We start from the raw sequence: 16,179 nt of genomic DNA, 5'->3' as shown, positions 1-16,179 counted from the left end.
AATTGCAAAAAAAAAAAAAAAAAGTGCAATCACTCTTTTTTTTTTTTTTTTTTTTTTTTTTTTTTTACCATGTTCGCTAACTAACTGCCCTGCCATTATGATTCTCCAGGTCATTACGAGTTCATAGGCACCAAACATGTCTAGGTTCTTTTCTTATTTTAAGATATATATATATATATATATATATATATATATATATATATATATATATATATATATATATATATTTTGATTATCAACATGGCGATACCAAATATTTGAATGTTTGATTTTTTTTTTTGTATTTTATTTTGAACGAGGTGAAAGGGGGGTGATTTGAACTTTTTTATATTTTAAAAACTTTTTTTTTTTTTTTGCAATAGTCTCAGAAGAAGCCGCAGCACTTCGATCCCCTCTGCTACACACAGGTGATGATCACCGGGCAGCGCTCATAGAAAGCTGGCTTTGGTTCTCATGCCGACCCATCGGTGACCTGCGATCATGTGACTGGGTCAGCGATGGGCAGGGTTAGGGACACGTTTCCAGTAAGCGCTAGTTAAATGCTGCTGTCAGATTGACGGTGTCATTTAACTAGGTAACAGCCGTGGGTGGATTGTAATTCCACCTGCGGCTGTCGTGGCTATATAGATCAGCTTTCATGTGCCCGGAAAGATTCAGGATCAACGCCGAAGCCCGCACTAAACAGGTGGACTCCGACATCAGCGTACTATTACGCCTGATGTCTGACAGGGGTTAAAGAGGATGTGTGACCCTAGGCTGCGAATCTGCAGTCACTCTGACTGTAGACTTGTGACTTCTCACATCGTGCGCTGTGAGGATTCTCTGTTTTCTGCAGCGGCGGGCGCTTGACTGCAAGTACAGTGGGGAAAAAAAGTATTTAGTCAGTCAGCAATAGTGCAAGTTCCACCACTTAAAAAGATGAGAGGCGTCTGTAATTTACATCATAGGTAGACCTCAACTATGGGAGACAAACTGAGAAAAAAAAATCCAGAAAATCACAGTCTGTTTTTTTTTTCATTTTATTTGCATATTATGGTGGAAAATAAGTATTTGGTCAGAAACAAAATTTCATCTCAATACTTTGTGATATATCCTTTGTTGGCAATGACAGAGGTCAAACGTTTTCTGTAAGTCTTCACAAGGTTGCCACACACTGTTGTTGGTATGTTGGCCCATTCCTCCATGCAGATCTCCTCTAGAGCAGTGATGTTTTTGGCTTTTCGCTTGGCAACACGGACTTTCAACTCCCTCCAAAGGTTTTCTATAGGGTTGAGATCTGGAGACTGGCTAGGCCACTCCAGGACCTTGAAAAGCTTCTTACGAAGCCACTCCTTCGTTGCCCTGGCGGTGTGCTTTGGATCATTGTCATGTTGAAAGACCCAGCCACGTTTCATCTTCAATGCCCTTGCTGATGGAAGGAGGTTTGCACTCAAAATCTCACGATACATGGCCCCATTCATTCTTTCATGTACCCGGATGAGTCGTCCTGGCCCCTTTGCAGAGAAACAGCCCCAAAGCATGATGTTTCCACCACCATGCTTTACAGTAGGTATGGTGTTTGATGGATGCAACTCAGTATTCTTTTTGCTCCAAACACGACAAGTTGTGTTTCTACCAAACAGTTCCAGTTTGGTTTCATCAGACCATAGGACATTCTCCCAAAACTCCTCTGGATCATCCAAATGCTCTCTAGCAAACTTCAGACGGGCCCGGACATGTACAGGCTTAAGCAGTGGGACACGTCTGGCACTGCAGGATCTGAGTCCATGGTGGCGTAGTGTGTTACTTATGGTAGGCCTTGTTACATTGGTCCCAGCTCTCTGCAGTTCATTCACTAGGTCCCCCCGCGTGGTTCTGGGATTTTTGCTCACCGTTCTTGTGATCATTCTGACCCCACGGGGTGGGATTTTGCGTGGAGCACCAGATCAAGGGAGATTATCAGTGGTCTTGTATGTCTTCCATTTTCTAATTATTGCTCCCACAGTTGATTTCTTCACTCCGAGCAGGTTGGCTATTGCAGATTCAGTCTTCCCAGCCTGGTGCAGGGCTACAATTTTGTTTCTGGTGTCCTTTGACAGCTCTTTGGTCTTCACCATAATGGAGTTTGGAGTCAGACTGTTTGAGGGTGTGCACAGGTGTCTTTTTATACTGATAAGTTTAAACAGGTGCCATTACTACAGGTAATGAGTGGAGGAAAGAGGAGACTCTTAAAGAAGAAGTTACAGGTCTGTGAGAGCCAGAAATCTTGATTGCTTGTTTCTGACCAAATACTTATTTTCCACCATAATATGCAAATAAAATGAAACAAAAACAGACAATGTGATTTTCTGGATTTTTTTTTCTCAGTTTGTCTCCCATAGTTGAGGTCTACCTATGATGTAAATTACAGACGCCTCTCATCTTTTTAAGTGGTGGAACTTGCACTATTGCTGACTGACTAAATACTTTTTTTCCCCACTGTATGTGATTTGCATCCATGCGATCACGTGCCGACTAGATGTGCACGGCCTCGCTCGATGCTAGTATATTGAGCAAGGCCGGACACGTGTAATCAGAATGTGGCTGGAAGTATGGCTGCTCACTCCAGGCATCAGGGAAGCCTCATGGCACGTGCTGATTATGCCAATTACGGGTCAGAGTGTTAATATAGTGTGATCAGTTTCTCTGGCATGAGAGGAAGATGGAGAACAAAATGTCTCCATTGTGTCAGTGAGCGGACATCAGCCTGCACTCATGGCTGATATCGGATCAAACCCTGACATACAGGGACTTTATTTTTTTTTCCCTTTGATCATACTCTGACCCAGGAAATAATTGGACATGTGCACAGCCCCATAGACTTAACATCGGTCTGTGGACGATCTGATGTTTAGGCCTGATAATAAGGTCGTCTGCATCTGCCCTACGGCCAAACGACCCATGTAATCTCTGTTAAGGTGACGTCAGCAATGCAGCCACCGCCGGACATGCGCTGCTTGTATAGCCCACTTTGTTTTATAGCAAACTGCAGCTGAGGTAGAGAATGACTGTAAGGGCTGCTTTCCCTACATCGTTTCTCCCTCCACAGTCGCTTATGGCGGCCAAGCTATGCAGGGATCCGCAGCCGGCCCCCCGTAACTTCAATGAAACTCCTCCAGAAAGTTGTGGGAATGTCTGTGAAGAGGAAAAACTGGAGGGTATGAAGCTGTGATATCCAGATGAGTGGAGGAGGTGGAAATCGCCTCACTTGTTAAGATGGGAATGTATCCTCAGAAAATGGCGGTTTGTGTTAAATGTGGGTGTGTGTACGTGGGGACTTTTTTCATATCTAAAAAACAAAATTAAAATTGTAATTTTCACACATGCCCAATGGGACCTTTTTTTTTATATATATATATATATATATATATATATATATATATATATATATCCATATATATATATATATCTATCTCTTATCCTGATCTTTCAGGAAGTTTTCAGCAGCTTCCATGTCAGCAGAGCCAGGATTACAATGGCAGGTAGCACTTTTATACACAGCTGATAACATAGGATTCAGAATAGGTGATATCACAGCTCACCTCCTCTCTTCACAATGACTGATATCTACTGTATATAGAGGTGTTAACACAGGATCCACCATTCACAATAGGTGGCCGCAGCTCACCTCCTGTACAATGACGGATAACACCTCTATATACAGTAGATAACACAGGACCCACCATTCACAATAGGTGGCCACAGCTCCCCTGTACAATGATGGATAACACCTCTATATACAGTAGATAACAATAGGTGATATCACAGCTCACCTCCTGTACAATGACGGATAACACCTCTATATACAGTAGATAACACAGGATCCACCATTCACAATAGGTGGCCACAGCTCCCCTGTACAATGATGGATAACACCTCTATATACAGTAGATAACAATAGGTGATATCACAGCTCACCTCCTGTACAATGACTGATAACACCTATATACAGTAGATAACAATATAGGTGATATCACAGCTCACCTCCTGTACAATGACTGATAACACCTATATACAGTAGATAACAATATAGGTGATATCACAGCTCACCTCCTCCTGTGACACCTCTATATACAGTAGATAACATAGGATATAACCATTCACAATAGGCGGTCACAGCTCACCTCCTCCCATCAAATCGATCTTTGCACATGCTGATTAGATGCTTCAATATAAAAGATAGGATTTCACTGTTTGTTGCTGCTAATGTACATGTTATTTCCAGAAACAGGAACTTAGAGCCTAAAATAAATTCCCAATGTCTGATGTGTGAAATGAACAATAAAAGATAAAAAAAAAAATTAACACAAAAAACGTGTAAACAAGAAGTCACTTTCTAATAAAACCAAGCCAGAGTTTAAAAGGCGATTTATATAAGGAGGCAGCCTGCAGATTCCACTACAGCAACCGTGGCTCCTGTGAGTCTGTAATAGTAATACAACAAATCACATATTGCTGTACAGTCGCAGGAGCCCGCGCCATTTCCTCTGTGCTCAGCCTGACTATTACGGGAAACGCTGGTCTTGCAGGTGTCCATGTGGGACGAGGGTCGATGCCATAGATCTTCCTGTGATTGTCCCAGGATCTGTGATCCGGCTATAATCTGCCGTATACTGGTGTGTGATGAATGATGGCAGTACTATTAAGTGCGACTTGTTATTGCTTTATGTTTAGCCAATTACGGGATGGCGGATTTGATCGTCCTCGGTGTTACCGGCCACTGCCTTCTGCCATCTGACTGCTCTGGAAGCTTGGTGTCCATGCTCGGCTTGTGTATAGGTTTCGTTTGTCCCATGACGCTTAACATTTTCCACTCCAGTGGGCCCAGTTGTAAATAGTCCTATAAAAATGTAAAAGAGTCAGCAAGTAATAAAGTTCTGAATAATACTTTTTGTATCGATTCCTCGCAGTTAGGGTCTTGAAATCAGTGAATTAATATTCATTGGTTTCAGTCAGAGGAAGCACCTTTGGACTTACATTAAAGGGAATCTGTCAGCAGGTTTTTGGTATGTAATCTGAGAGAAGAAAGATGTAGGGGCAGAGACCTTGATTCCAGCAATGTGTCACTTACTGGGCTGAGTTTTGATGTTTCAATACAGTCAGTGTTTTATTAGCAGGAGATCATCACTACAGGACTGGGTGTCTTGTGCTTCCTAGCCCAACCACGCCCGCAGCCCTGTCCGCCATCTATACAGTGTACACAGGAGGCTGCCAATCAGTGGTGTGGGCGGGGTTATACACAGCTCAGCATTCCCAAGGTCTGCAGCAGAGAAAACTATCACAACTGCTGGACCCCTGTAAACAAAGTGACACATCGCTGGAATCAGGGTTTCTGGCCCTATGTCATAATGTTATCAGAGTACATTGCAAAATTGTGCTGTTTCCCTTTAAGGACACTTAGAGATTGTTATCTTGCCAATGCTGCTGTCATAAGTTAATATCTGGAGCTATAGATAGTAAGGGTAGCTCCCTAAAATGGCAACAAACCTTTTTTTTTTTTTTCCTTCTTCAGGGTAAAAACTCTCAAAACAGCAATTTGAAAAATTTTCTGCATCAAAAAAGAAAAACTCTGTGAACGCGCCCTTACTCTTCAGAATGGAAGGTGTGAATCTGGTATCGGGGCCAGTGCGAAAATTAATGTTTTGTTTTTTTAAATAATCCCTTCCTGATTGGATGACTTTGATTTTTAACTTTAAGTTCTTCAGTCGGAACTTTTTTTTAACTATTTTTCTGTTAACCTAGCCAGACGAGGGATTTTTTTTCTCTTCTCGATGAATTATAGTTTTGAAAGAGGCCCATCATTTTACCATATAACGGCCGGAAAAACCGGAAAAAAAATACAATTATGGTGAAAAAAAAAAAAAAAAAAATCTGAAAATCTGTCATTGTTTGGACAGTGGAAATGACACTGCGTGATTTTTCAGGTTAGAAGGGCTACAGTGAATACCATTGTTTTGTTTTTTTTTTTTTTGTTTTCTCTTCATTTTTTTTTATTACAATGGTAAAAAATGTAGAAATTGGTTACAAAAAAAAAATCATTTTTCCACAAAGGCCATCTCCCCAGTGTCACCTATTGGAGGTACAGTAGGTACTGGATGTTATTGCTACCGAACAAAAAGTCTGAGTCTAATATAAGACCTATCAGCCAATTATAAACAAGGCTGGCTTTATTTTTATTTATTAGTAGTAACAAAAAAATAAACATCTGAAAAATTATTAATTGTTCATTTTGTGACGTCATTGAACGCTATCACTAGCCTCTCACCGGGACGCTCTCCTCCTCCTCCTCTAATAGATGGTTCAGCTCAATATTTGTGTTGGAATTTGTCCCCTTTCTTTTCGCACAAGTAATGTCCTCCTTGGCCCTGAGCGTCTTGTTCTTGTGTCCTTGATATTTACCTAGAGGCAAACACATTGTATTCATCCATCTTCCATTCTTATGGAGGGTAAACCTGTGATGTTACGAAGAACCCTGTCATGTCACCGGCACCTAACATGGTGAAACCTACTGATAAAAGCCTGTACTAAGCCTAGGGCAAATGATCTAGTGTTATAATCAAAATCATACAGTATTGATTTAAATATAAAAACTTGTGATTTTTTTTTTCTTAGTTTATTATCGCTATAGTAAATGTGAAATTTTGCAGTGTTCACTGTGACCACTCAGACTCAAATTAAGCTCACATGTCTGATTCTGTAGAGATCACTTCTCAGCAGTTCTCATTACAGAAGGTGTTACAATCACTGATAACACCTCTATATACAGTAGATAACACACAATAGGTGCTGTCACAGCTCACCTCCTCCTGTACAATGATTGATAACACCTCTATATACAGTAGATAACACAGGACCCACCATTCACAATAGGTGATGTCACAGCTCACCTCCTCCTCCTGTACAATGACTGATAGCACCTCTATACACAGTAGATAACACAGGACCCACCATTCACAATTGGTAATGTCACAGCTCACCTCCTCCTCCTGTACAATGACTGATAACACCTCTATATACAGTAGATAACACAGGACCCACCATTCACAATTGGTAATGTCACAGCTCACCTCCTCCTAGCGTACAATGACTGATAACACCTCTATATACAGTAGATAACACAGGACCCACCATCCACAATAGATGATGTCACCGCTCAATTCCTACTCCTGTACAATGACTGATAACACCAATTCTTGCCTGTAGACCGGGAGACTAAATCATGGACTATGGTAGTACACGTCACCATTTCATCCAGCTGAGCACACTACACGATCAGTTACAGCCTCTGTTTCACTGGTGTGATGGGAAGTCCTCATGGTGTGTATGTGAACAGGGCCCAAGGCCTCTCTCAGGGAGGGTTTCCGGTCCTGTCTCTACATCATGGCTTTCTGAAAATTCAAAGTTTCTTAAGAAATTTTAGAACCTGAGTTTGAGTCCAGGTCGAGTTCTGCAAAATCTTCTAGTAATCCATACTCTGAGAGATCCAGACCGGCCATCTGAGTCACAAACGTGTTCCTACAATGGAAGAGAATGCATCTTATATAGTGACCTCCTCATCTGATGACTTAGGCCTCTTTCACACTTCAGTTTTTTACAATCAGTCACAATCCGCCCGGTGTTGAAAAAAACGGATCCTCAGTTTTCTTTTGAGGATCCGTTTTTTTTTCCCAATTGACTTCCATTAGTGGCGGATTGTGACGGATTGCTGTCCGTTGCATCCGTTTTTTTTTGCGGATCCGCCAAGAGTTGCTTTCCGTCACCATCCTCAAAGATTTCAAAACGGAGCTTGCAACGTTTTTTTTTCTGGCGGATCCTCCAGACACAAATTTAACCCGAAATTCTTTCTGGGTGCCGGACAACAAAAAAAAAAATTCTCTCTCTCTCTCTCTTCTCCAGGCTGCGATTCCTTTAAAATTCGTCATTTTGCGGATCCGTCAAAAAAACGGACGGTTGGCATCCGTTGTCATCAGTACTAAAACGGATCAGCCATCCGTCCTTTTGGCGGATTTTGACTGATGCAAAAAACTGAAGTGTGAAAGAGGCCTTAGAGAAAAGCCTCACCCTACTAAATAAAGCTGGTCACCTGTCCTACCTCCTCCACCAGTAATGGCTCCCCCATTACATGGAGTCCTGTCCTCACATCATTCAATGAGCAGAGAGCACTGCCTCCACCACCAGATCAGCACACTCCTTTCCTGAAATACGCTGTCCTGCTGGAAAGCCCATGGTTTGATTTTTTTGGTTTTTTTTTATTCCTTGCTCATCATTCATCTCCTATCACAATACTGCCCCTATTAGCACATTGGACCTTTTTGACATTCAGAACCCCCTGATTTGGGCATAGATTCCAATAGGAGTGAAATAGTTCTGCAGGATATTGGCCCATGCCGACAGGATGGCTTCTCTCAGTTTCTTCAGAGTACATGGATTTCCTGACACATTTGCAACAGCCCATTCTACCGCACGCCAAAAGTTGTCATCTTCTATTGGATACATTTCTGGGGTCGTGGAGGTTGGAGAAGAAAAGGAAATGCAGTCATCTTTACAGAACCAATCAATGACTATACTGAAGATGGTCGGCCATATTGCTTAGGTAAGCCCTTCTGTCCAAATGTCCATCTTCAGTTATTAGAGGAGCCAGGCTGTGCCAAGAAAAGCTTTCCCCACCATGATTACACCTTCAGCCTGTCAATGATGGGGTCATCCATCCACAGGTATAAGGAGAACCATGGTGTGCCAAGGAAACCTTCCTCCACCATGATTACACCATCAGACAATCAAGCAGGGCTGTGGAGTCGGTGCTCATTTTGGTGGAGTTGGAGTCGGTATAAAATGGACCGACTCCTAAAATATATAATAAATTGGGTACAGTAATTCAATGCAGAATGTGCTGAATATTTTTTGACAGGAATTTGGGAAAGTTATGAAATGTCCTATAAATGGCTGTTCTATTCCTGATCTAAGGCTACATTCACACACAGCATTTTTGTTGCGTTTTTTGAGGATACGTTTTTCAGCTGCAAAAGCCCATCAGATTTTTAAAAAACTGCATCACCTGAAAAGTTTTTGAGCTCATAGATAATGTTTTCAATATCAAAAGCAGATTAGAAATCTACTCCATTTATCCATATCTGTCTATCCATATCTTATCTGTACCAAAAAGAATGAAAGCCGGATAGCACACAGACTAACACTTCCTGCCAGGCAAAGGAGGAGGAAAGAGCGTCTCAAACATCATTAACAAGATATTTTGTAAGTGACAAAGTTACTGTAACAATGACAGCAGATATGTCTAAAGGCCCTTTTACATTTAGCGATGCACCAGCACCAGCGATCCGACCCGGTCAGGATCGCTGGTGCATCGCTAAATGATCGCTAGAGAGCTTTCATACAGAAAGATCTCACAGCGATGCAGCAGCGATACAGCGGACGATACTTACCATTCACACACAGCGATCCTGCGTCCTCCCGCCCGCGTCCAGCGTCGCTCGTCGTCACAGCAGGAAGTCTCAGCAGGAAGCGCCCGACGAGAAATGGAGCCGGACATTCTCGCGCGATCAGTGATGGACAGCGGGGGAGCCGGTCGCTGGTAAGTATCACACATAGCGATATCGCTAGCAATATCGCTATATCGTCACAAAACCAGTGACGTTTTAGCGATATTGCTAGCGATATCGCTTAGTGTAAAACCCCCTTAACAGACAGCTCCTCCAGCTTGTTGTGAAGGCCGGTGTACCATTATCACTATTTGCACGACCAGCTTTTACAGCTCTTAATGGAGACATGGCCCGCAAACTTGGTGTTTCTCTGGAAAGAGAAAGTATTAGAAAATTAGTGATTGAAGAAGCCCTTAAACAAAAGGAAGATCTTAAAAAGACGCTTCATGTTTCTTACACTGGATGCCTGCACACGTCACAGAGTGAACTATTTTGCCATCAATGTTCGATATGTTTCTGACAACAAAGAAATTGTTACCAAGACACTGGCAGTAAAAGATACTAAAGCTCATCACAGCAGCCAGTTTCTCCAGGCCTTAGTGGAAAAAGTTCTGCAAGATTACGAACTCACAAAAGAACAGGTTCTTGCTATTGTAACGGACAATGCTTCACACATGATAAGTACAATTACACTGGTGAATGAGAGTAATGAACAACAGCTAGAGGAACATTTAGGATTCAGTGTGTGTGAGATGGAAGGCCACAGTGCTGTTCATGTAACTGAGGAACAAACAGATATTACTACAGAAGAACAGCAAAATTATACTGTAGAAATAGATGATCTTGTTGAAGCTGCTTCAAAACACTTTCCTATTCATCACATGCGCTGTGTTGTGCACACGCTGCAGCTGGCAATAAGAGATAGTCTGCAAGAGGGACATGCTGGAAATCGGATTGGAAAAGTGAGGAAATTGGTTATTGCCACCAGAACCCCTAAAATTGATTCCATCTTGAAGAGACGTGCTGGAAAAGTGCAATTGTTGATCAACTAAAAACGTTGAAGGTCAATGGACACAGGTGGCTGAATTGAAGGAATTGCTTAATCACCCATTCACTGTGACTAAAAAATTACAAGCTGAGGATTTAACTACTGGCATTTTCATGAGGGAGCGGAAGAACTTGCTATTTTGCTGTTTGATTTCACTCTGGCTCCTATAGCAGCAGATTGCCCATATTTCAGCAAAATGTTTCACTTGTTCTCAAAGAAATCGAAAAATTCATCCGTTCATCAAAACTGACTGTGCATGAGGCAATTCCTTTATACCCGGAAATTGTTAGAGATGTTCCCATGTGGTTACGGCTTTGCCTCCAACCCAAGTTAGTTCAGAGAGGTTGTTTCTCTGGCCTTAAAATTATTAGGTCAGATTTGTGGTCATCTATGAAGGAGGATCTGATGGAGGTAATTTTATTTCTTAGAACAAATTCATAGACTGCACAAATGTTATTTAGTATGTTTTTGATGGAAACTTTTTTTGCCACTTATAGTTTATTACATAGTGTTTTTATATATGTATGTGTGTAATCGATATTACATAGTGCATTACATGTTTACAATTTATTAGTTTTTTGTGTTCTAAAGTTGTATTCCAATAAATATTATGTTCTACCTAAATATCTTGATTATTGTATCATAAAAATTATTTAATGTCTGATGTTCACATTGTACTAGAATAAATTTTTCACTTAAATATAAGCAACATATGTGGATGTCGGAGTCGTGGAGTTGGAGTCGGTGTAAGGGAAATTGAGGAGTCTGAGTCGCAGGTTTGGCTTACCGACTCCACAGCCCTGCAATCAAGGATCCATCCATCCACAAGTATTAGGAGAACCATGGTGTGCCAAGGAAACCTTCCTCCACCATGATTACACCATCAGACAATCAAGGATGGGGTCATCCATCCACAAGTATAAGGAGAATCATGGTGTGCCAAGGAAACCCTTCTCCAACATGATTATACCATCAGCATGTCAATGATGGGGTCATCCATCCACAGGTATAAGGAGAACCATGGTGTGCGAAGGAAACCTTTCTCCACCATGATTACACCATCAGCATGTCAATGATGGGGTCATCCATCCACAGGTATAAGGAGAACTATGGTGTGCCAAGGAAACCTTCCTCCACCATGATTACACCTTCAGCCAGTCAATGATGGGGTCATCCATCCGCAGTTATAAGGAGAACCATGGTGTGCCAAGGAAACCTTCCTCCACCATGATTAACCTTCATCAAACAATCAAGGATGGGTCATCCATTCACAAGTATAAGGAGAATCATGGTGTGCCAAGGAAACCTTCCTCCACCATGATTACACCATCAGCATGTCAATGATGGGGTCATCCATCCACAGGTATAAGGAGAACTATGGTGTGCCAAGAAAAGCATCCTCCACCATGATTGCACCTTCATCAGACAATAAAGGATGGGGTCATCCATCCACAGGTACAGTTGTGGCCAAAAGTATTAACACCCCTGCAATTTTGTCAGATAATACTCAGTTTCTTCCTGAAAATGATTGCAAACACAAATTCTTTGGTATTATCTTCATTTAATTTGTCTTAAATGAAAAAACACAAAAAGAATTGTCCTAAAGCCAAATTGGATATAATTCCACACCAAACATAAAAAAGAGGGTGGACAAAAGTATTGGCACTGTTCGAAAAATCATGTGATGCTTCTCTAATTTGTGTAATTAACAGCACCTGTAACTTACCTGTGGCACCTAACAGGTGTTGGCAATAACTAAATCACACTTGCAGCCAGTTGACATGGATTAAAGTTGACTCAACCTCTGTCCTGTGTCCTTGTGTGTACCACATTGAGCATGGAGAAAAGAAAGAAGTCCAAAGAACTGTCTGAGGACTTGAGAAACCAAATTGTGAGGAAGCATGAGCAATCTCAAGGCTACAAGTCCATCTCCAAAGACCTGAATGTTCCTGTGTCTACCGTGCGCAGTGTCATCAAGAAGTTTAAAGCCCATGGCACTGTGGCTAACCTCCCTAGATGTGGTCGGAAAAGAAAAATTGACAAGAGATTTCAACGCAAGATTCTGCGAATGTTGGATAAAGAACCTCGACTAACATCCAAACAAGTTGAAGCTGCCCTGCAGTCCAAGGGTACAACAGTGTCAACGTGTACTATCCGTCGGCGTCTGAATGAAAAGGGACTGTATGGTAGGAGACCCAGGAATACCCCACTTCTTACCCCGAGACATAAAAAAGCCAGGCTGGAGTTTGCCAAAACTTACCTGAAAAAGCCTAAAACGTTTTGGAAGAATGTTCTCTGGTCAGATGAGACAAAAGTAGAGCTTTTTGGGCAAAGGCATCAACATAGAGTTTACAAGAGAAAAAAAGAGGCATTCAAAGAAAAAAAACACGGTCCCTACAGTCAAACGTGGCGGAGGTTCCCTGATGTTTTGGGGTTGCTTTGCTGCCTCTGGCACTGGACTGTTTGACCGTGTGCATGGCATTATGAAGTCTGAAGACTACCAACAAATTTTGCAGCATAATGTAGGGCCCAGTGTGAGAAATCTGGGTCTCCTTCAGAGGTCATGGGTTTTCCATCAGGACAATGACCCAAAACACACTTCAAAAAAGCACTAGAAAATGGTTTGAGAGAAAGCACTGGAGACTTCTAAGATGGCCAGCAATGAGTCCAGACCTGAATCCCATAGAACACCTGTGGAGAGATCTAAAAATGGCAGTTTGGAGAAGGCACCCTTCTATTATCAGGGACCTGGAGCAGTTGGCCAAAGAAGAATGGTCTAAAATTCCAGCAGAGCATTGTAAGAAATTCATTGATGGTTACCGGAAGCGGTTGGTCGCAGTTATTTTGGCTAAAGGTTGTGCAACCAAGTATTAGGTTGAGGGTGCCAATACTTTTGTCTGGCCTATTTTTGGAGTTTTGTGTGAAATGATCAATGTTTTGCTTTTTCCTTCATTCTCTTTTGTGTTTTTTCATTTAAGACAAATTAAATGAAGATAATAATACCAAAGAATTTGTGTTTGCAATAATTTTCAGGAAGAAACTGAGTATTATCTGACAAAATTGCAAGGGTGTCAATACTTTTGGCCACAACTGTATAAGGAGAACCATGATGTGCCAAGGAAACCTTCCTCCACCATGATTACACCTTCATCAGCCAGTCAATGATGGGGTCATCCATCCACAGTTATAAGGAGAATCATGTTGTGCCAAGGAAACCTTCCTCCACCATGATTACACCATCAACATGTCCATTATGGGGTCATCCATCCACAGGTATAAGGAGAACTATGGTGTGCCAAGAAAAACTGATCACTATTTTGATGCTGCGCTGTGGGGGTCATGCGACTAATTTCCGTATGGTAAGGAAAGGGCCGGGGTCTCAAATAATACCAAAGAATTTGTGTTTGCAATCATTTTCAGGAAGAAACTGAGTATTATCTGACAAAATTGCAAGGGTGTCAATACTTTTGGCCATAACGGTATAAGGAGAACCATGGTGTGCCAAGGAAACCTTCCTCCACCATGATTACATCTTCATCAGCCAGTCAATGATGGGGTCATCCATCCACAGTTATAAAGAGAACCATGGTGTGGAAAGGAAACCTTCCTCCACGATGATTACACCTTCATCAGACAAGGATGGGGTCATCCATCCACAAGTATAAGAACCATGGTGTGCCAAGGAAACTTTCCTCCTCCATGGTTACACCATTAGCATGTCAATGATGGGGTCATCCATCCACAGGTATAAGGAGAACCATGGTGTGCCAAGAAAAGCATCCTCCACCATGATTGCACCTTCTTCAGCCTGTCAATGATGGGGTCATCCATCCACAGGTATAAGGAGAACCATGATCTGCCAAGGAAACCTTCCTCCACCATGATTACACCTTCATCAGACAATCAAGGATGGGGTCATCCATCCACAAGTATAAGGAGAATCCTGGTGTGCCAAGGAAACCTTCCTCCACCATGATTACACCATCAGCATGTCAATGATGGGGTCATCCATCCACAGGTATAAGGAGAACTATGGTGTGCCAAGAAAAGCATCCTCCACCATGATTGCACCTTCATCAGACAATCAAGGATGGGGTCATCCATCCACAAGTATAAGGAGAACCATGGTGTGCGAAGGAAATCTTCCTCCATCATGATTGCACCTTCATCAGACAATCAAGGATGGGGTCATCCATCCACAGGTATAAGGAGAACCATGGTGTGCCAAGGAAGTCTTCCTCCACCATGATTACACCTTCATCAGACAATCAAGGATGGGGTCATCCATCCACAAGTATAAGGAGAATCATGGTGTGCCAAGGAAACCTCTACCATGATTACACCATCAACATGTCCATTATGGGGTCATCCATCCACAGGTATAAGGAGAACTATGGTGTGCCAAGAAAAGCGTCCTCCACCATTACCGCATCCCTACCATTGTAACAGGAAGGGGTCATCCATCCACAGGTATATGGAGAACCAGGGAGTGCCAAGAAAGCTTTCTTCCACTATTCCAGCACCTCCACCAGAGAGGAGCCATGCTGCTGCTTGTGCCAAATTCTGATCCTTCCATCAACACGATGCAGTGGAAACCCGGATTCACGAGACCGGATGATGTTTTTACGCTGCTCAGTGACACAATTTTTTCTTTTTTTTTTTTTTTTTTTCTTTTGCTCACTTGCCTTTCTATTTTCTTTAGACATTACCGGTCAGCTGATGTTACAGACTCTAAGAAACATACAAGTTGTAAGTTGGATTTCAGCGTGGTATTCAGCTGCGGTTTTCTTGACTGTACGCCAAAATAATTCCTAACCTCCTCCTCTTCTATCCTATTTGTCCACAAGATATTCTTTTTCTGGATGTTTTTCCTTGATCACATCATTCTCTGTAAACTCATGGCATCATATCCCTGACTAGCCTACTACTGGCCAACATCCTTCGTCCTAAGCCCTTCAAACCTCTCAATTTTTCCCATTCTCATGAGAATTCACTGAATCTGATGCACGGACAATTGATCACTATTTTGATGCTGCGGTGGTCATGCGACTAATTTCCGTATGGTAAGGAAAGGACCGGGGTCTCTAATAAAGGGGCCATTCATTGTATGCAGTCTTGTGAATGAACAGGTCACTTTCCCCTACAAGATCACATCCCTCTGCTCCCGCTGCTGTCCTCCTCACTGCTATTCCTATGACCAGTAGCTACAATGTTTCTGCTGATTCCAGGCATTACACATACAGAAAAAATGACAACATGTAGCAAATCGACCTTGAGATCTGGAGGCTAAACTGTACAAAGCTGAAATCCATCTGGAAGGTAACATTTCATATAAAAATCTCCACCGTGAGTCATCGTGATGTGTGGGCTGTAAATGTAATCTGGGATCGGAATAATAATTATAATCTAATCCTTTTATCATTATAATATGTATGTATCTGTAGGGGTCGTGCACTTTACATCACATCACAAAATGTTCCCAGCCCTGTAATGCAGCACCAAACCGGATAACCCAGCCAGGCACGGCACAATCGAAAACTTAGCCCCCGCAGGGGAGTTCTTTATTTGTTCAGGATTTCTGCTATCTGTAAACTAATGAAAGACCAGTTAATTTGCTGCTCATTCGGGGAGGGGGACGTTATCATGCCCTGGTTCTGTTCACTGGTAAAGCATCAG

The 16,179-nt window shown here is 42.1% G+C and overlaps 1 protein-coding gene across 1 annotated transcript in view; it reads right to left on the bottom strand.

Annotated features, from left to right (window-relative positions):
- The window catches only part of CCDC83 (coiled-coil domain containing 83), a 56,299-nt gene that overhangs the window by 2,271 nt on the left and 37,849 nt on the right, over positions 1 to 16,179 (bottom strand). The window contains exons 9-11 of the mRNA XM_073569237.1: positions 7,442 to 7,533; positions 6,284 to 6,417; positions 4,143 to 4,858 (exon numbers count right to left, since the gene is read on the bottom strand). Coding sequence (XP_073425338.1) covers positions 4,697 to 4,858; positions 6,284 to 6,417; positions 7,442 to 7,533 — 388 coding nt within the window. The 3' untranslated portion in view covers positions 4,143 to 4,696. The remainder of the gene's footprint in view (positions 1 to 4,142; positions 4,859 to 6,283; positions 6,418 to 7,441; positions 7,534 to 16,179) is intronic.

Source organism: Dendrobates tinctorius, unplaced genomic scaffold, assembly GCF_039654945.1.
Source record: "Dendrobates tinctorius isolate UK_male_01 unplaced genomic scaffold, ASM3965494v1 ptg000023l, whole genome shotgun sequence".
Classification (NCBI taxonomy): domain Eukaryota; kingdom Metazoa; phylum Chordata; class Amphibia; order Anura; family Dendrobatidae; genus Dendrobates; species Dendrobates tinctorius.
Note: the sequence above shows the minus strand (reverse complement) of the source record. Positions and strands in the feature narration are given on the sequence as shown.